The 13,659-nt window shown below is 38.4% G+C and overlaps 1 protein-coding gene across 1 annotated transcript; it reads right to left on the reverse strand.

Annotated features, from left to right (window-relative positions):
- Positions 1 to 11,149: 11,149 nt before the first annotated feature.
- Positions 11,150 to 13,005, reverse strand: LOC110653809 (aluminum-activated malate transporter 2-like). The gene is made up of 6 exons (XM_021809594.2): positions 12,726 to 13,005; positions 12,451 to 12,591; positions 12,072 to 12,344; positions 11,879 to 11,991; positions 11,650 to 11,793; positions 11,150 to 11,563 (listed from the first exon to the last, which is right to left on the reverse strand). Exons 1-6 carry the CDS (start codon positions 13,003 to 13,005, stop codon positions 11,150 to 11,152), a joined length of 1,365 nt encoding a protein of 454 aa, XP_021665286.2.
- Between the last annotated feature and the right edge of the window lie 654 nt (positions 13,006 to 13,659).

Genomic DNA, 13,659 nt, shown 5'->3' on the forward strand with positions numbered 1-13,659 from the left:
GTGTAGGTTTTTCTGACAGTATGATTCAAGATTACCCTTAAAATAAGAACAAAATAAAATAAGCAGAATAGGGTAAGAGTAAGTATGCCCCTTTTGTCCTAAAATAAGGAGAGTCCTAGTACCGGCTGGGTGCTACCTAATCGGATAGTTCTATCTTATAGGGTAGCTTGCTACGGCTTCCAGCTATCGTGATAGTTTAGCTTAAGGTCTAATTTTCTAAAAGCCACAGGTTCCCAAATTGCCCCTACTGTAAACAGTAGAGCCCCATTCTATCCCCCATGATACTATCGGGAAAATTCCACGGGTATCACAGTAAATAGAACGAGTTTCAATTTGAGCAGAAGCCTTCACGGATACTAACGGGGTAAAACCCACGAGTACCGCTACATGACTCCCTCCTACTTCTTAAAAGGGTAAGAAAGCCCGGGTATAGGGCTGGAGTGTGTGAGGACTTCGTGTGAGTGTTCAGTGTGTGAAGGGACACCTTTACCTCTTCCCAGTACAGGGGGAAATTTTCATTTTTTTTCTTTTAAACGAAGAGCGCTGTAGGAAGTAAAACAAGCAAGACAAGCAAAACAGTTAGCAGGAATAACAATAATTAACGTATAAAATTTTGCGGAGTGAGCCCACCTAACTATGATTTGATCGCAAAAATAAAATCTACTTTTGGACCTCTGGACCGGTTTTAAGTCTCTTCTCCCCAGTGGAGTCGCCAAGCTGTCGTAAGGGAATTTGCGATCGCCCGAACGAACCCTCACCGAAGTGGGAAAGAATGAGGAGTTGCCACTTTAATTTTGAGGGAAATTAAAGAAAACCATTTGCGAAAACAAATTAAAATGAAACCACTTAAAAAACAGAGATTCTAGGTTCGGGGTCTGTAAACGGGTGGGGAAGGTGTTAGGCACCCCACCTCGTCCCTCAATGAGGGTAAGCAGATTTAACTTCACGTTCTTTATAAATCAGAATTGATAGTTAGGAGGGTTCGAATGGAAATGTTAATCCTTTTGACAAAAAGGAATATTTGATTTTCCACTAATTCGGATTACCTAGGTACATAAGTAAATGAGATAACCTTAGTGAGTTGCTGTTGCGTATTAGTTTTATTTTAGGGAAGATCATTTTACGTATTTGTTAAAATTTGATTTGAGAATCGGATAAGAACTCTCCTCTGATCTCCTTTTAAGTGAAAATTTAGATTAGAGATCGGATAAGAACTCTCCTCCGATCTCTTTTAAATATATATATTTTTATATTTTGGATTGAGAATCGGATAAGAACTCTCCTCTGATCTCTTTTAAATATTTTTTTATTTTGTATTGAGAATCGGATAAGAACTCTCCTCCGATCTCTTTTAAATATTTTAAATTTTGGATTGAGAATCGGATAAGAACTCTCCTCCGATCTCTTTTTAAATATTTTTAAATTTTCCGAGTGAGAATCGGATAAGAACTCTCCTCCGATCTCTTTTAAATATTTATTAAAATTTAGATTGAGAATCGGATAAGAACTCTCATCCGATCTATTTTAAATATTTATTAAAATTTAGATTGAGAATCAGATAAGAACTCTCCTCCGATCTCTTTTAAATATTTATTAAAATTTGGGTGAGAACCGAATAAGAACTCTCCTCCGATCTCTTTTACTTGAATGGGAGCCGGATAAGGACTTTTCCGATCTCTTGAGATTTTACGTATCGTAAGAGTCTAAGACTAAAGATTCTGGTATTCAAAGATGCCGGGGACCTGAATAAAGCTTCTTTTGGCTCATTGGTACCCCGCGACTTGACAAGGGATACTAGGCTGAATTTTATTGACCTCCTATGTAGTCACCTTACCAGCACCTTTTGGCAAACGACGTTCGATCTACCCTATTTGCTTATCTAAGGTTTGGTTTTACTCCGCCTTGTGATGTTTTTTATCGTTTTCTGTGTTGTTCTAGTGATTCAACTTTACTATTTTCTGATTTATTATTCAGACCTTTCGATATTTTAAAGAAACTCTTAAGATACGATTACCTACATTTTGTCCAACTACTTATACGCTACTCGGGACTAGAATATTCACATTTGGGAGTCAAAAGGAATGAACTGATGAACAAAAAGAAAATCTGAGAAAAGCCTTCTTCGGGGCCCTTTTAACACAATATGAAACTAGCGAACATTGCTAGCATGAAGCGAAAGAAGTACGTAAAATAAAAACGAGCACTAAATAAAGCAGCGGTAAAGCACACTCACCTGTAGGGAATCGGAACTATGGGATTAACTATTGAGTCACAAAAGCGTGGTAAAATTACGGACTGATATCCTAAGGACTGAGGTTTGCCTTGAGATGATGAATATCTTGTTAAGATGCAGTCAAGCCGAAGCCGTAACCTGGTCTGTCGAGGTAAAACTTGGGAAATGGGGACGGAAATGAAGGTGAAAAAGACTGACCTGATGGTGAGAATGTCACGGAGCAATGATCAAACTGAAAATAAAGAGTTTCGTTCAAGACCTCGTTCAAGAAAATACTTTAGAAAACTGGTTTCTGAAGTTTTTCTATCTTTCCAAACTTAAAAAAAAAGATAGCAGAATAACAAACTGAATTGAGTTTCAGAGTTCTTCCGCTATAATTCCCACCCTTTTTTTGTCCGCCCTTTGAACAGTTTTCATGCAGGTATTTATAGGAATCGGGTGCTCCCCATGAAGGGTCAGGATTTGTTTTGAGGGAGATGGAGGGTCAGGATTTTAAAGGACATGATCTGAGGCTCGGGAATTAAAGAGAATCAAAACGGACGGCTGAGATCTCTTCCAAAATATTTGTCCTTTCTCTCTTCTAATCTGACGGCCCAAAATTTTCTTGTCAAGGGCGATCCGAGGGCTAGGAGTGAAAGGTGCTGGTCTTGTCATCTTCTTCTTTAATCCAAGGGCTCCTGGCTCGTCCTTACAAGTCGGATCAACGGTGGAGATTAGGATGTACAGTACTGTCATGACATATTTCTGGAACATGTTAGTAATGCGGGCGATTCTAGGGCGTGCGGTAGAGATTTCATCTGCAACGCTTTAACTACCTCGGCTCTGATTATGACGACAGCGGCAAGCATCTTATTCTCTTTGTTTTCCGATCTCTCGATCTTTCCGACATGATTCTTTTCCGATCCCTCATGCTGGACTCCCCTCTTCTGACCTCTCCTACTCCAGTCTTTTCCTTTATCAGGTCCGGTCCAGTCAAAGCATTTATTCCCTCAATTCCCGAGGCATCCGCTTCATTTTCTGCTTAGTAATAAATGCTCGGACCATCCCCTATATATATACCTTCAACAGGGGAACCTTCTGCATTTGATTTTCTCCCCTTTTCTCCTCATTTTCCTGTTTTAGTTGCTCCGGCGACAACTCCGGACATGATGACCGCTTTTGATTTTTTTCCAGTTGCCCTCTTTGTTCCTTGCCTGAAAATTTACGATCTTGGTGAATGGGAAATTATGATAACTTCATTTGATGACCGTGAGAGAACCGAACTAATTTACCGACCTGGATCGAGGACCTCGATCTCATTGATCTCGAATCGTTCGACTGATACAAATGGCGAACTGGTTTTGGGTGAGAAGACTGCTAATATTCCTCTTAACACCGGTGACTGCTCCTTGGCGTTCATCTGGCTCTTCACCACACTGGGTGTTTCGACAGCGGCTCGGTTTTGAGCGGTAACTTTGATGACGACCTCTCTCATTTTCATGAGAGTCATAGTCCCCCCATCTAAGCTGTACATCTATCCGATGTCGACAGCCGGTCTCCTGGTCAAACACATCTTTTGACTCAGCCACGAGACTAGGCTTTGACATAGGCCTTTTAGATAGGATGTTCCACCGATCTCTAAGATCGCCCTTATGATGTAATCAGACCTTTAATGTAATCCGATCTCTAGAGATTGCCCAAATGATGTAATCAGACCTTTAATGTAATCCGATCTCTAGAGATCGCCCAAATGATGTAATCCGACCTTCTGGGAATAAAATTTTATTTTGTCAATTATCATTTTTATTATTATTTCATTGGTTATTTTCCGATCTCTGAAGTATTTACCCGATCCGACTCTTAATTTGAATGACCTTATCCGATTCGTAATTCAAAACACCTTAATCTACCGCTCTATAGTTAACCGATCTCTTTATGGAATCTCCGGAATATTCGTGAGACGTGTCAGAAAAGACTGGCGGATCTCGTTAACCGATGCGCTGCTTGGGACATCGTGAGCATTAAATGCTCGGACGGGTATAAATAGGGGAAGGGTTAGCCAGTTGCTCCCTTATGTCATTTTCAGCCTCTCGCGAACAACTTCAAAATTCTCTCGTTTTCTCAAGTTCTTCCGACACCGATCAGACTCCGGTAAGGGTTTTGATCTTTCTTTTAGTTTAAATTCTCTGTTTCCTTTGAAAATGAGCGGTGCTGAGGGTCAGAGAGCGGCAAGCCCCCCTTCCGTTCAGATATCGTGGTCATCTGATGAAGTGGAGGTAGTCGGACCAAGCGTGCGACCTGAACCTCCTAGGGTCTCTGTTCTAGTTCGGGGGCAAGCAGCACCATCAAGGCATGTACCTTCTTCAGGGAGGGAAAATCTTCCCATGGAAAAGCTACCATCAATTCTTCAAGAAACCGACTTACAATCGTTTAGCCAAGAATACAACATTCATCCTGATTCATTCGAACTCATCCGGTGTCACGGCGATCTCCGAGCCGATCACTTCTTCGAAGAGAACGACATGATTATAGTATACGAAGAGCAACTAAAAGCCGGGCTGCGATTCCCTCTTGACGACTTCTTCAAGGAAGTCTTAAAATTTCACCAAGTGTGCATAGCCCAAGTCCACCCGAATCGTGGCGGATCCTAGTAGCCTTCAGAGGCCTCTGCCGAGCTAAGGGATTCCATCCTACAGCTAAGGTATTCGCCGAACTACATAGATTAACTCGTCGAAGGGACGACGAGTATTGGTTCTTCCAGGCGAAGCCGCATTGCGAGCTTTTCACCGATCTGCCTTCCTCCCTGAAGAATTGGAAGAACCGCTTCTTTATCCTTAAGAGCAAAATTCCGAACGTCTTTGAGGGCTTCCCTCGTAGCTGGCTGCACCAGGGCCCTTTACTTCCGAAGCGCCTCACCCTAAATAGGGAAGAAGGCCTGATGGTGATGGAGCTGAAAGATCAGGCGGGCAGGGAGAAGTTCTCTTGTTTAGATGCGGTGACTGCCGAACTGCATCACTGGACAATGGAGTTGATCACTGGCGAAAATCGGGGGTTTCAGCTTTCTGACCTCGGCATCGGTATTTTCTATATCTCAGATCTTTGGACCTTAGCGATCTCACTGACCTCTTTTTTGTGCAGGTATGGCCAGCGGCGAAGCTTCCAAGGAGAGCGGAAAGTGGAAGAGAGAAATCTCCCGGAAGGTACGAGAGATGAAGAGAGCTGAAGCCCTGCAGACACCTAGCCTTGAGCCCGGGGAAATACAAGGGGGCTCATCTCAACCTTCGGGGCAGTCGATCCCCGAGGTAGAAGTGATCCGATCTCCTCCTCGCCGAGAAGAGCCACCTCCACCTCCTCCAGTCGCTTCAAGTATAGAGGGGGTTCCTTCCCAACCTACCCCAAGGACCCTCTCCCGTGGTGCCCAAATCTTGATCCATTCGTTGGAGAAGAACCACACAGTTCGAGAGAACCCGGGTTTTGCTAAGGTCTTGGGGTCCTCCATCTGCCTCCGGGAGGATCGGGATAGGCTGTCTCCGGACAATCTTGATGACATCCTGACCCGATCCATGAGCCTAAACGTGGAATGTTTGGTGAATCAGCACATCGTTCGGGAGAAGGCTCACCGCCTGGGTAAGGAGGTCGAGAAGATGGGGCATGAAGTGGCTTCCCTCCGATCCCAACTCTCATCTGCTCAGAACTACATATTTGAAATTGAGGGGCGGATGAAGTTCTACGAGGACAAGCTGGCTGAGCAAGCTCATGTTCTGGCCGAGCGAGATCATGTCCTTAAGGAAGTTCAGGCGCTCCGGGCTGGTGAAGTTGCTCACCTCACTGAGGAGCTCAAAGCGAAAGAGGAAGAGGCGGTAACAAGGGAGGCCGGTGCTTATGTAAATGCTCACAGGGATCTCTTGGCCAAGCTCAAGAAGCGTTATCCCGAAGAGGACTTCTCCTGGATGGTCGACCTGGCTCCCCAAGACGAAGAGGAAAGCGAGGAGGAGGCTGAGGGAGAGAGAGGAAGTGAGCAAAATGTAGATCAGGCTGGGGGTGATCCTCCAACCGAATGACTTGTACAAATTTTGATATGAAATGAAATTCCCTTTTTGTTCAGTGAATGGATGTGATCGAAAAAATCTCTAAATTACTTAAGCACTTGATTGTCTGAGCATATTAAAACAACTAAAAGTGATTATTAATCTAAGTGTAAGAGATCGGAAAACACAATAAGCATGAGATCGGCAGGGAACCAACGCTAAACGGAACTTGATTAAAATTGGAAATTTGGCTTTGAACACTTAAGATCGGGATCATCATTAAACCGGATTGGAACTTTAACTTGATTATTCCTAAACTTTTAAGAGGAAGATCGGCAATAAAACTGGTGACATAAAGATCTAGTGTTGGTTCAATTTCGTTTGTCAAGAGAGCTCGGGAACTAGTCAGGAGATTTGACAATTGGTCTGAGAGGTCGGTGAGGCTTTAAATGACATGGGGACTTAGTATTGATTCAACTCCTTTTTTTAGAAGAGATCGGAAATATGGTTATCTGGCAAAGAGAAATTGAAAATGTAATTGGCCGGCAAAGGGAGACTTAGTGCTGAGGATCGGTTTCGAAATTTATTGATTCTGGAGATCGGCCAAAATATGGTGTCGACACGTAGTATACCTAATGAATTACTAAACTTTGTCTACCGATAATTTATTAAATATACTACAAGGGATTTTGAAATGATTCCAATACATTTGAGAGTTTTAAGTGACCATAAAATAGTAGTTAAGGTGTACTTTTAAAATTTGGTTAGATGTCATAAATTTTTTTTTTCGCATTTTTAAAATTTTATAAAAATTTTGGCAGAATAACGGCTATAAATATAAGAAAACAGTTCTTCAATTCACCTGAAAAAAGCAATTTACAATAATATCCAATTCCAACTCAACATTTTTAACATTTCACAATTCATTTTCCATTCTCATTTCAAAGAAATTAACACATAGATACAAAAGTAAAATTTCAATATTTACAACTCAAATATTAGAAGAGACTTTTTATACAACTGCTTAATATTCATGATTACATACATATATGTAACTGTAATTACATCAAAAAGGAAAATATAATGGGTATTCTTAATATACCCGAAAATGAGACCACAAAATACTTCAATTTACTGCTCACTCAGTCTTCTATGCAGACTTCTCCTTACTCCTACCTGCGACAGCATAACAAGCTATCGCTGAGTATTATACTCAGTGGTGCACAACCATAATTTAATACTTGAAGTAAACACAATTTACCAAAAATATAAATAAGAGTTTTCAACATTCATCTAACATTCATATTTTCAAAAATATTTTATCAAATAAATTCAAACATTGGTGTTGCCACAATTCACACAACTTAGGTCATGACACAAAATTTTCAATCAATATCGTGTTGTACACCATGGCAAAGCAATCTACAACCTTACTAACTAAAATTAATGAGGGAGGTGACTAGCTAGCTATATGAGTACTCATCCGAAATCAACCTCAAACTGGCAAGCCAGAGAAGGAGGAAACAAAATTAAACTCAACTCCATGGATTGAGGAGGAACACAATGAAATTTGTCATGCCAAGTGTGGTTTAAAAACCAATTCAAATCATTTCATTCAAATAATTTCATTTCAAACACTAGTCATATGTCATTCAAAATTTTCACTTATAGAGTAGGCAACACACTATTTCTCAAATAAATTTCTGAAGGCCATAATAGTCAAAATTCATTCACACACATTTATTCAAATAAATTTCCAAGTGAAAAACAAAGAGTTAAAATTTGTTGTGCACAAACCTCCTTTACTTGTCTTGACTTAATCCAATCTTTCTCCTTCTTCGGAAGGCTCATTTCCAACTGAAACACATAATTAAAATGTTTCATAACTCACCCAAAAAATTTTCAATAACTAACCCAACAATTGCATAATACATACTTAAGTTACTTATGAGGTTTCTTAAGGGTTGAGTTCTGGACAGATTTACCTCTTGACTTTTGAACTCAATTTCAACCTAGTTCTAGTCATAATCTAGCGAGCTGTTCTTCGCCAAATTTGTCCCTCTATGTCTTAGTTTCCTTTTCCAATTTGAATCACTCCATTTGGAGCTGTGTATCCAGTTATAGTCAATTAATCAAGTACTGGTCCAGTGACCAATATTGTTCCAGAACCTGGCAGATTCTGGAACCTCAATTTGCCTAGCCAACTGATCTAGCTACAATCTTATTTTGGCCTAATGTTCTTCATATGAGTTGTTTCTCTATGTGTCCTTGTCACATAGGTTCAAAATCATAATTTTTCAAGTTATGTATGGTGAGTTATGACAATTTAACTGACCTAGACTCATAAACCTTGTGCATCAGGATTTTAGGTTCAGGTTAGTGTTTTGCATTTCACATTTGAGGTTCTTATCCTCAAAATTTGGATAAGATTCCTAAATCAAAGTTGTATCCCTGTTTCTTAGGTTTCCAAAATAGCTTGGCTCATCTCAATTGAAGTTTTTTAGTGGAAGATATGGTATAATACTATTCTGAGGTCAAATGGCTATTTAGCTCATTTTCAGGATTTGAATTGCTAATTTGTCCTACCAAATTGTCCAAGTTCTACTGGGTTTTGAGTTTTGGTCAAAATACCAAAATTGTAGTTCTAGGTCTTATAGAAATTTTGGCTTTAGTTTCACTACATTTGCAGTTTTGTGGACCAATTTATGGCATGTTTGCCAAAACTAGTAGGGTGGCCAATTGTCCAGGATTTCATGTCAGTTTTGGTTCTGGTCAGATTTTTTGACCTAACTTTCTCTAGCAAATTGGTTGGGTTAGAGTCAGAATTTGGGCTCATAATCTTCACCAAAAATGTGCTCCTATGTCTAACCTTTCCAATGGTTCAAGAATCAAGTCATTCTGACCTGCCTAGAGTGAGTTATGGCCATTTGAATATTTACTGTTTATATGGTCATTTTTCCAGGTCTAGCATGTAATTACCTGGATTTAAGCAATTTTTAGGTCATATTAGGTTCAGTTTCTGGGCAAAGTCTCTGCATGAAAAATGTGGCTTTAGGTCTTATGGTCACATAATTGCACTGGACTTAAGGCCCAGAATTTCCAGCACATCAAACACACTTCCCATCTCATTAATTCATCTCAATCACTACTTCAATTGGTCAATATTTGACCTTAACAACATAAATTTAGCATCATAGCACAATTTCTCCAAATTGGTTCAAAACCCTAATTGGTTATCTTCTCCATCTCTTACAACTTATGCAATTCATGTAAGCTTAACTCAACAATTATATACATATATTAATCAAGTTAGAATCTATGTTTAATCAAATTAAAACTCATCAAAACCTTAATACTCCAGGGCTGGCTAAATTTCCCTCTTTCCCAAACAACAATATTTCTTTGATTTTTCATTTTATTTTCACTTATTTAACATTATTCCTATGAGTAGATACTATTTTAGATGAAAAGAGAGAGAGACTTACCTCTATGAAGCTTCTTCCACTCTTCAAATCTTTCAATTTTCCTTGAAATTCTTCTTCCTAATCTTCTTATCAAGGCCAAATTAAAGGTTTTTGGTGAGGTAACTATAAAAATTAGGGGTTAATTTTAAGGTTTGAAGAGTTTAGAGTAAGCATTAATGGTGGAATTTGAGAGGAAGGGAGAGAGAGAGCAAGGTCGGCAATTATGGATGGAAGAAGATGAGTATTTTTTATTTTTAATTTACCTATTATCTTATTTATTTCCATCCATAAATAATTTAATTATAATTTTAATTAGGTCATCCTTACACCTTGATGATGTCATAAAGCACTTTAGAATTTAAATTTTTCTTTTCTTTTTTCTTTCTTTCACTATATCTCTTCACTTTTAATATATTTTTTAATATTTTGATTTTACACATTTTAATGGATATTTAGGTAAAAAATCACCTATATAAGTGAATTGACCAAAATGTCCATCGTCGGTTCAATCCATCTTTCTAATAGTGCTTGCTAACTCTTTGAATGTTGATTCAATTATTTGAACTTGTTTTCTTTTCTTTTCTGTGGTTTTCACATTCCCATTAGTTTTGCAATTATCCCTTGGCCTGGGGTGTCATAGGGTCCCACACGAATCCATATCCATATCCATCAGTCGGTCACCCATCTCCGGGACCTCGGCTCATTTAACCAATTATGCTTGGTTTTTCTTATTTCAATTTTACCTTCATGTGATTTCTATTAATTTTAATTTATGGCTTTTCTAGATGACTTAGATATTGTTCTAAACATTCTGACTGTCCGGATAGACACTAATTATCAAAACAGTATAATGTATAGACTACTTAGTATGGGAGTGTTACACACCCAACCTAGGATTAGACATACCAAGTGAAAAAACCTGGAAAAACCAAGGAAAAGTACATCAAAACCAGATGCAAGAACCAAGATTAAAACCTGGCAAATTCTCAAAATAGACAATAAAGAGCTGAATCAAGACTCATAGACCCAATGTATCAAGGTAAAAGAGGAAAACAAAACCAACTTAAGTAACATCACACAATAATGTCATACAGCAGCAAACATACACAGCCCAAGCATGAAAGGAAAAACTAACCAGCACAAAGATGTACTTTTGATAGCAACTAAACCCAAACAACAGTAATCTCCAAAAAAACACTATAACCACGCCACAAATTCATCAGACCAACCAAGACCTTGCTTAACCAACGAATCTGCAACCCAGTTATCCTATCGGGGAATATTATTGATCATGAAGGCCTTGAATAGCTTCGAATTGAAGGCAATGGAATTGGAGCGGTGAATAAGACGCCAAGGAACAGATTTTGGTGAGCGAATCCAAAAGGAAGTACGATTCCACAATAATTTCATGGTGCAGCCATTCAATTCTTAATTATAGTTCTTGATCATTCACCAATTGTAATTTCATGGTTTTGTAAGTTGATGCTATATATTCGCTGGTTTGATTCTTGCTGTTGTTCTAGTGACCGTGAAGATTCCATATTCTGGAAACCTGCCAAAGAGGCTAATTCTTGTACCGCATTGGAAATTCTTTCAGTGCACTGAATAACCTCCAACAGAAGGGAAGCAACAGCAGTGGCTGGTGCTCTCTCTAACGGGTCTGCTTCTTTCCACAGGCCTGATATAAAAAGGGATTTTAGATTTTCAGCAGCAATTTTTGAGTTTCCAATGTGGAGAAGAGTAGTTTCTGCTCGGATCATCATTCTGATTGAAGACGATAATTCCTTGAGAGCTTTCCCACATTCCAAGCTTATCATCGTGCAATGTTCTTTGACTTGACTTGGAATTTCCAAAGAAGGCTGCATGCGTAGCAAACAATTATGTATTAACATTCACAAAAGTAAAAATTCAATAGGCGTTTAGGAATATGATTTGCGATATTTACTTGGATTTGACGGTCAATATAGTTGTTTAGAACATCAATTTTGATGGCACATTGCCGAGTTAGGCTCCCAATCGTCAAGTATTGTTCCCAAGGATGTCGAAACCTAAACCGACCATGACCCGGTTCCCATCTTGCCAGATTAGCCTGCAATATACATTAATATTTTGAATTATGCACTATTCAAGAAACTTGTGCAACACATTAGAGAGAAACACATCTTTTTATTCACCATGTTTTCCTCACGACTTTGTGTATTGAAAACACTTTTATATCCTTGAAGAAACGACCTATCTTTACTTGGCAATCCTTCTTCATACATTTCAAAGTATTCTCCACCAAATCCTGCATGTTTCATGCATGTAAGATCACAGGGATCATTTTTATGTGTAAAAGAAAAAGAATTGATGTAATTGTATATGTACCTTGTAAAAAGATTCCAAGCTTTTCAATGTTGAGAGCAACTAGGTTGTGGAGATCCTCTCCAATCCATACAGGGCAAATACAGATATTGACAAGAATAGTAATGAAACATCCAACAGTGATTGTTAGGAGCCTCTCAAGTGCCATTTTTTGTATGTTTTCCTCTCGATAACTCGATACTGATACTAAGGAGAATGTCAATATAAATATCATCAGTCCATAATCACACTTCGCCTTCAATCTGGGGAAAATTCTCGCAAAAGTCGCCATTGCAGCTGCATCAAGTTAAACCCTATATGATTAATTGAACAAGTTGAAAATTTGAGTAATTGCATGAAAATTGCTTATATCTTAATTTCTATTTTCATAATTGATCATTACCTATTGCAAAGACGAAGAGGTCAATAACTACGGGCTCGCCTGTTTTTCCAGACAGTGTTGCTAAACGGTGAACTCCAAGGCCCAGAGCACCAGCTCCTAATGTGGCTAACATTTTATTAACACCCTTCCCAAGTGTTGCTCCTGATAAAAAATTTGACCAAAATAGAACAGTTATGTATCTATTTATTATCACCTTTACCAAGTCAGGATTTTTCTACTGAACCCCTGTACTCAAGATAAAGATTCATATTTATTTTTGAAAGTTGCAAACTTACCCACAGAAAATTCAAAGATGACAACAGCAGTCATGACAGCCGAGGTTGTATTGACACCAAAACTACTGTAAAGAGGTTCAACGTAGTAAAATAAAGAAACCAAAATAATAGAAAGCCCTGCCTTGAGTGAGTTAATAATCCTTCTTGGATCATCTTCTCCTAGTTTCTTCGCTTGTCTTGCAAGCTCCAATAATGATTTTGCAAGCAAGGCAAGCCATTGAAAATGATACCCACAAATGGAAGGCCCAGCTTTCTCTTGATTGGAAGTTACCGCTGCCATTGACTTCGTAGGAAACCAAAGACTGTGAAGGAATTTGATATCTCTTAATTTGGATTAGTGGAAGAGAGAGACACACAAGATATATCAGGTGGAAATGTTTGTCTAAGCGACTTGCCGGAGGTGGAAAATCATTTAGCTACCTTTTTATAGTCATCATTGGGCACTGTGCATTGTACTTTTAGAGTACAAAATTTTTCCCTCAATTTTTTTTTTAAGCTAATGGTATTTAAGATGAGAAATTAATAGATGCACCATAACATAAAACTTTAGTGCTTTTTCTGCTTACATAAATGTGAATCCTTTCATAAATAAAGAGAAGAGTATATTTAGATTGACTTCCATGCATTAAGATTAATCTCACTCTTTTTTAATAGGTTAAGAACACGCTCCCATGTTGTTTTGATCAAAATTTTACATAATCATAATTCTAATCCAATCAAATTCTTAATTGATAGAAAAACGGCTCATATCATTTGGCCCTCGTTTATTAGTTTGGTGTAATACCTTTAATATAGACAAGTGAAATTAAAAATATATAGATATATTTATCATTTATTAATTTTTTAATAAATAATAAATAAAAATTATAGTGATAATAATGTTGTATAGTAATTGATGATAATAAAATGGTGAGAATTTTTTGATAATAAGTGA

This window comes from Hevea brasiliensis, chromosome 1 (assembly GCF_030052815.1).
Source record: "Hevea brasiliensis isolate MT/VB/25A 57/8 chromosome 1, ASM3005281v1, whole genome shotgun sequence".
Lineage (NCBI taxonomy): Eukaryota > Viridiplantae > Streptophyta > Magnoliopsida > Malpighiales > Euphorbiaceae > Hevea > Hevea brasiliensis.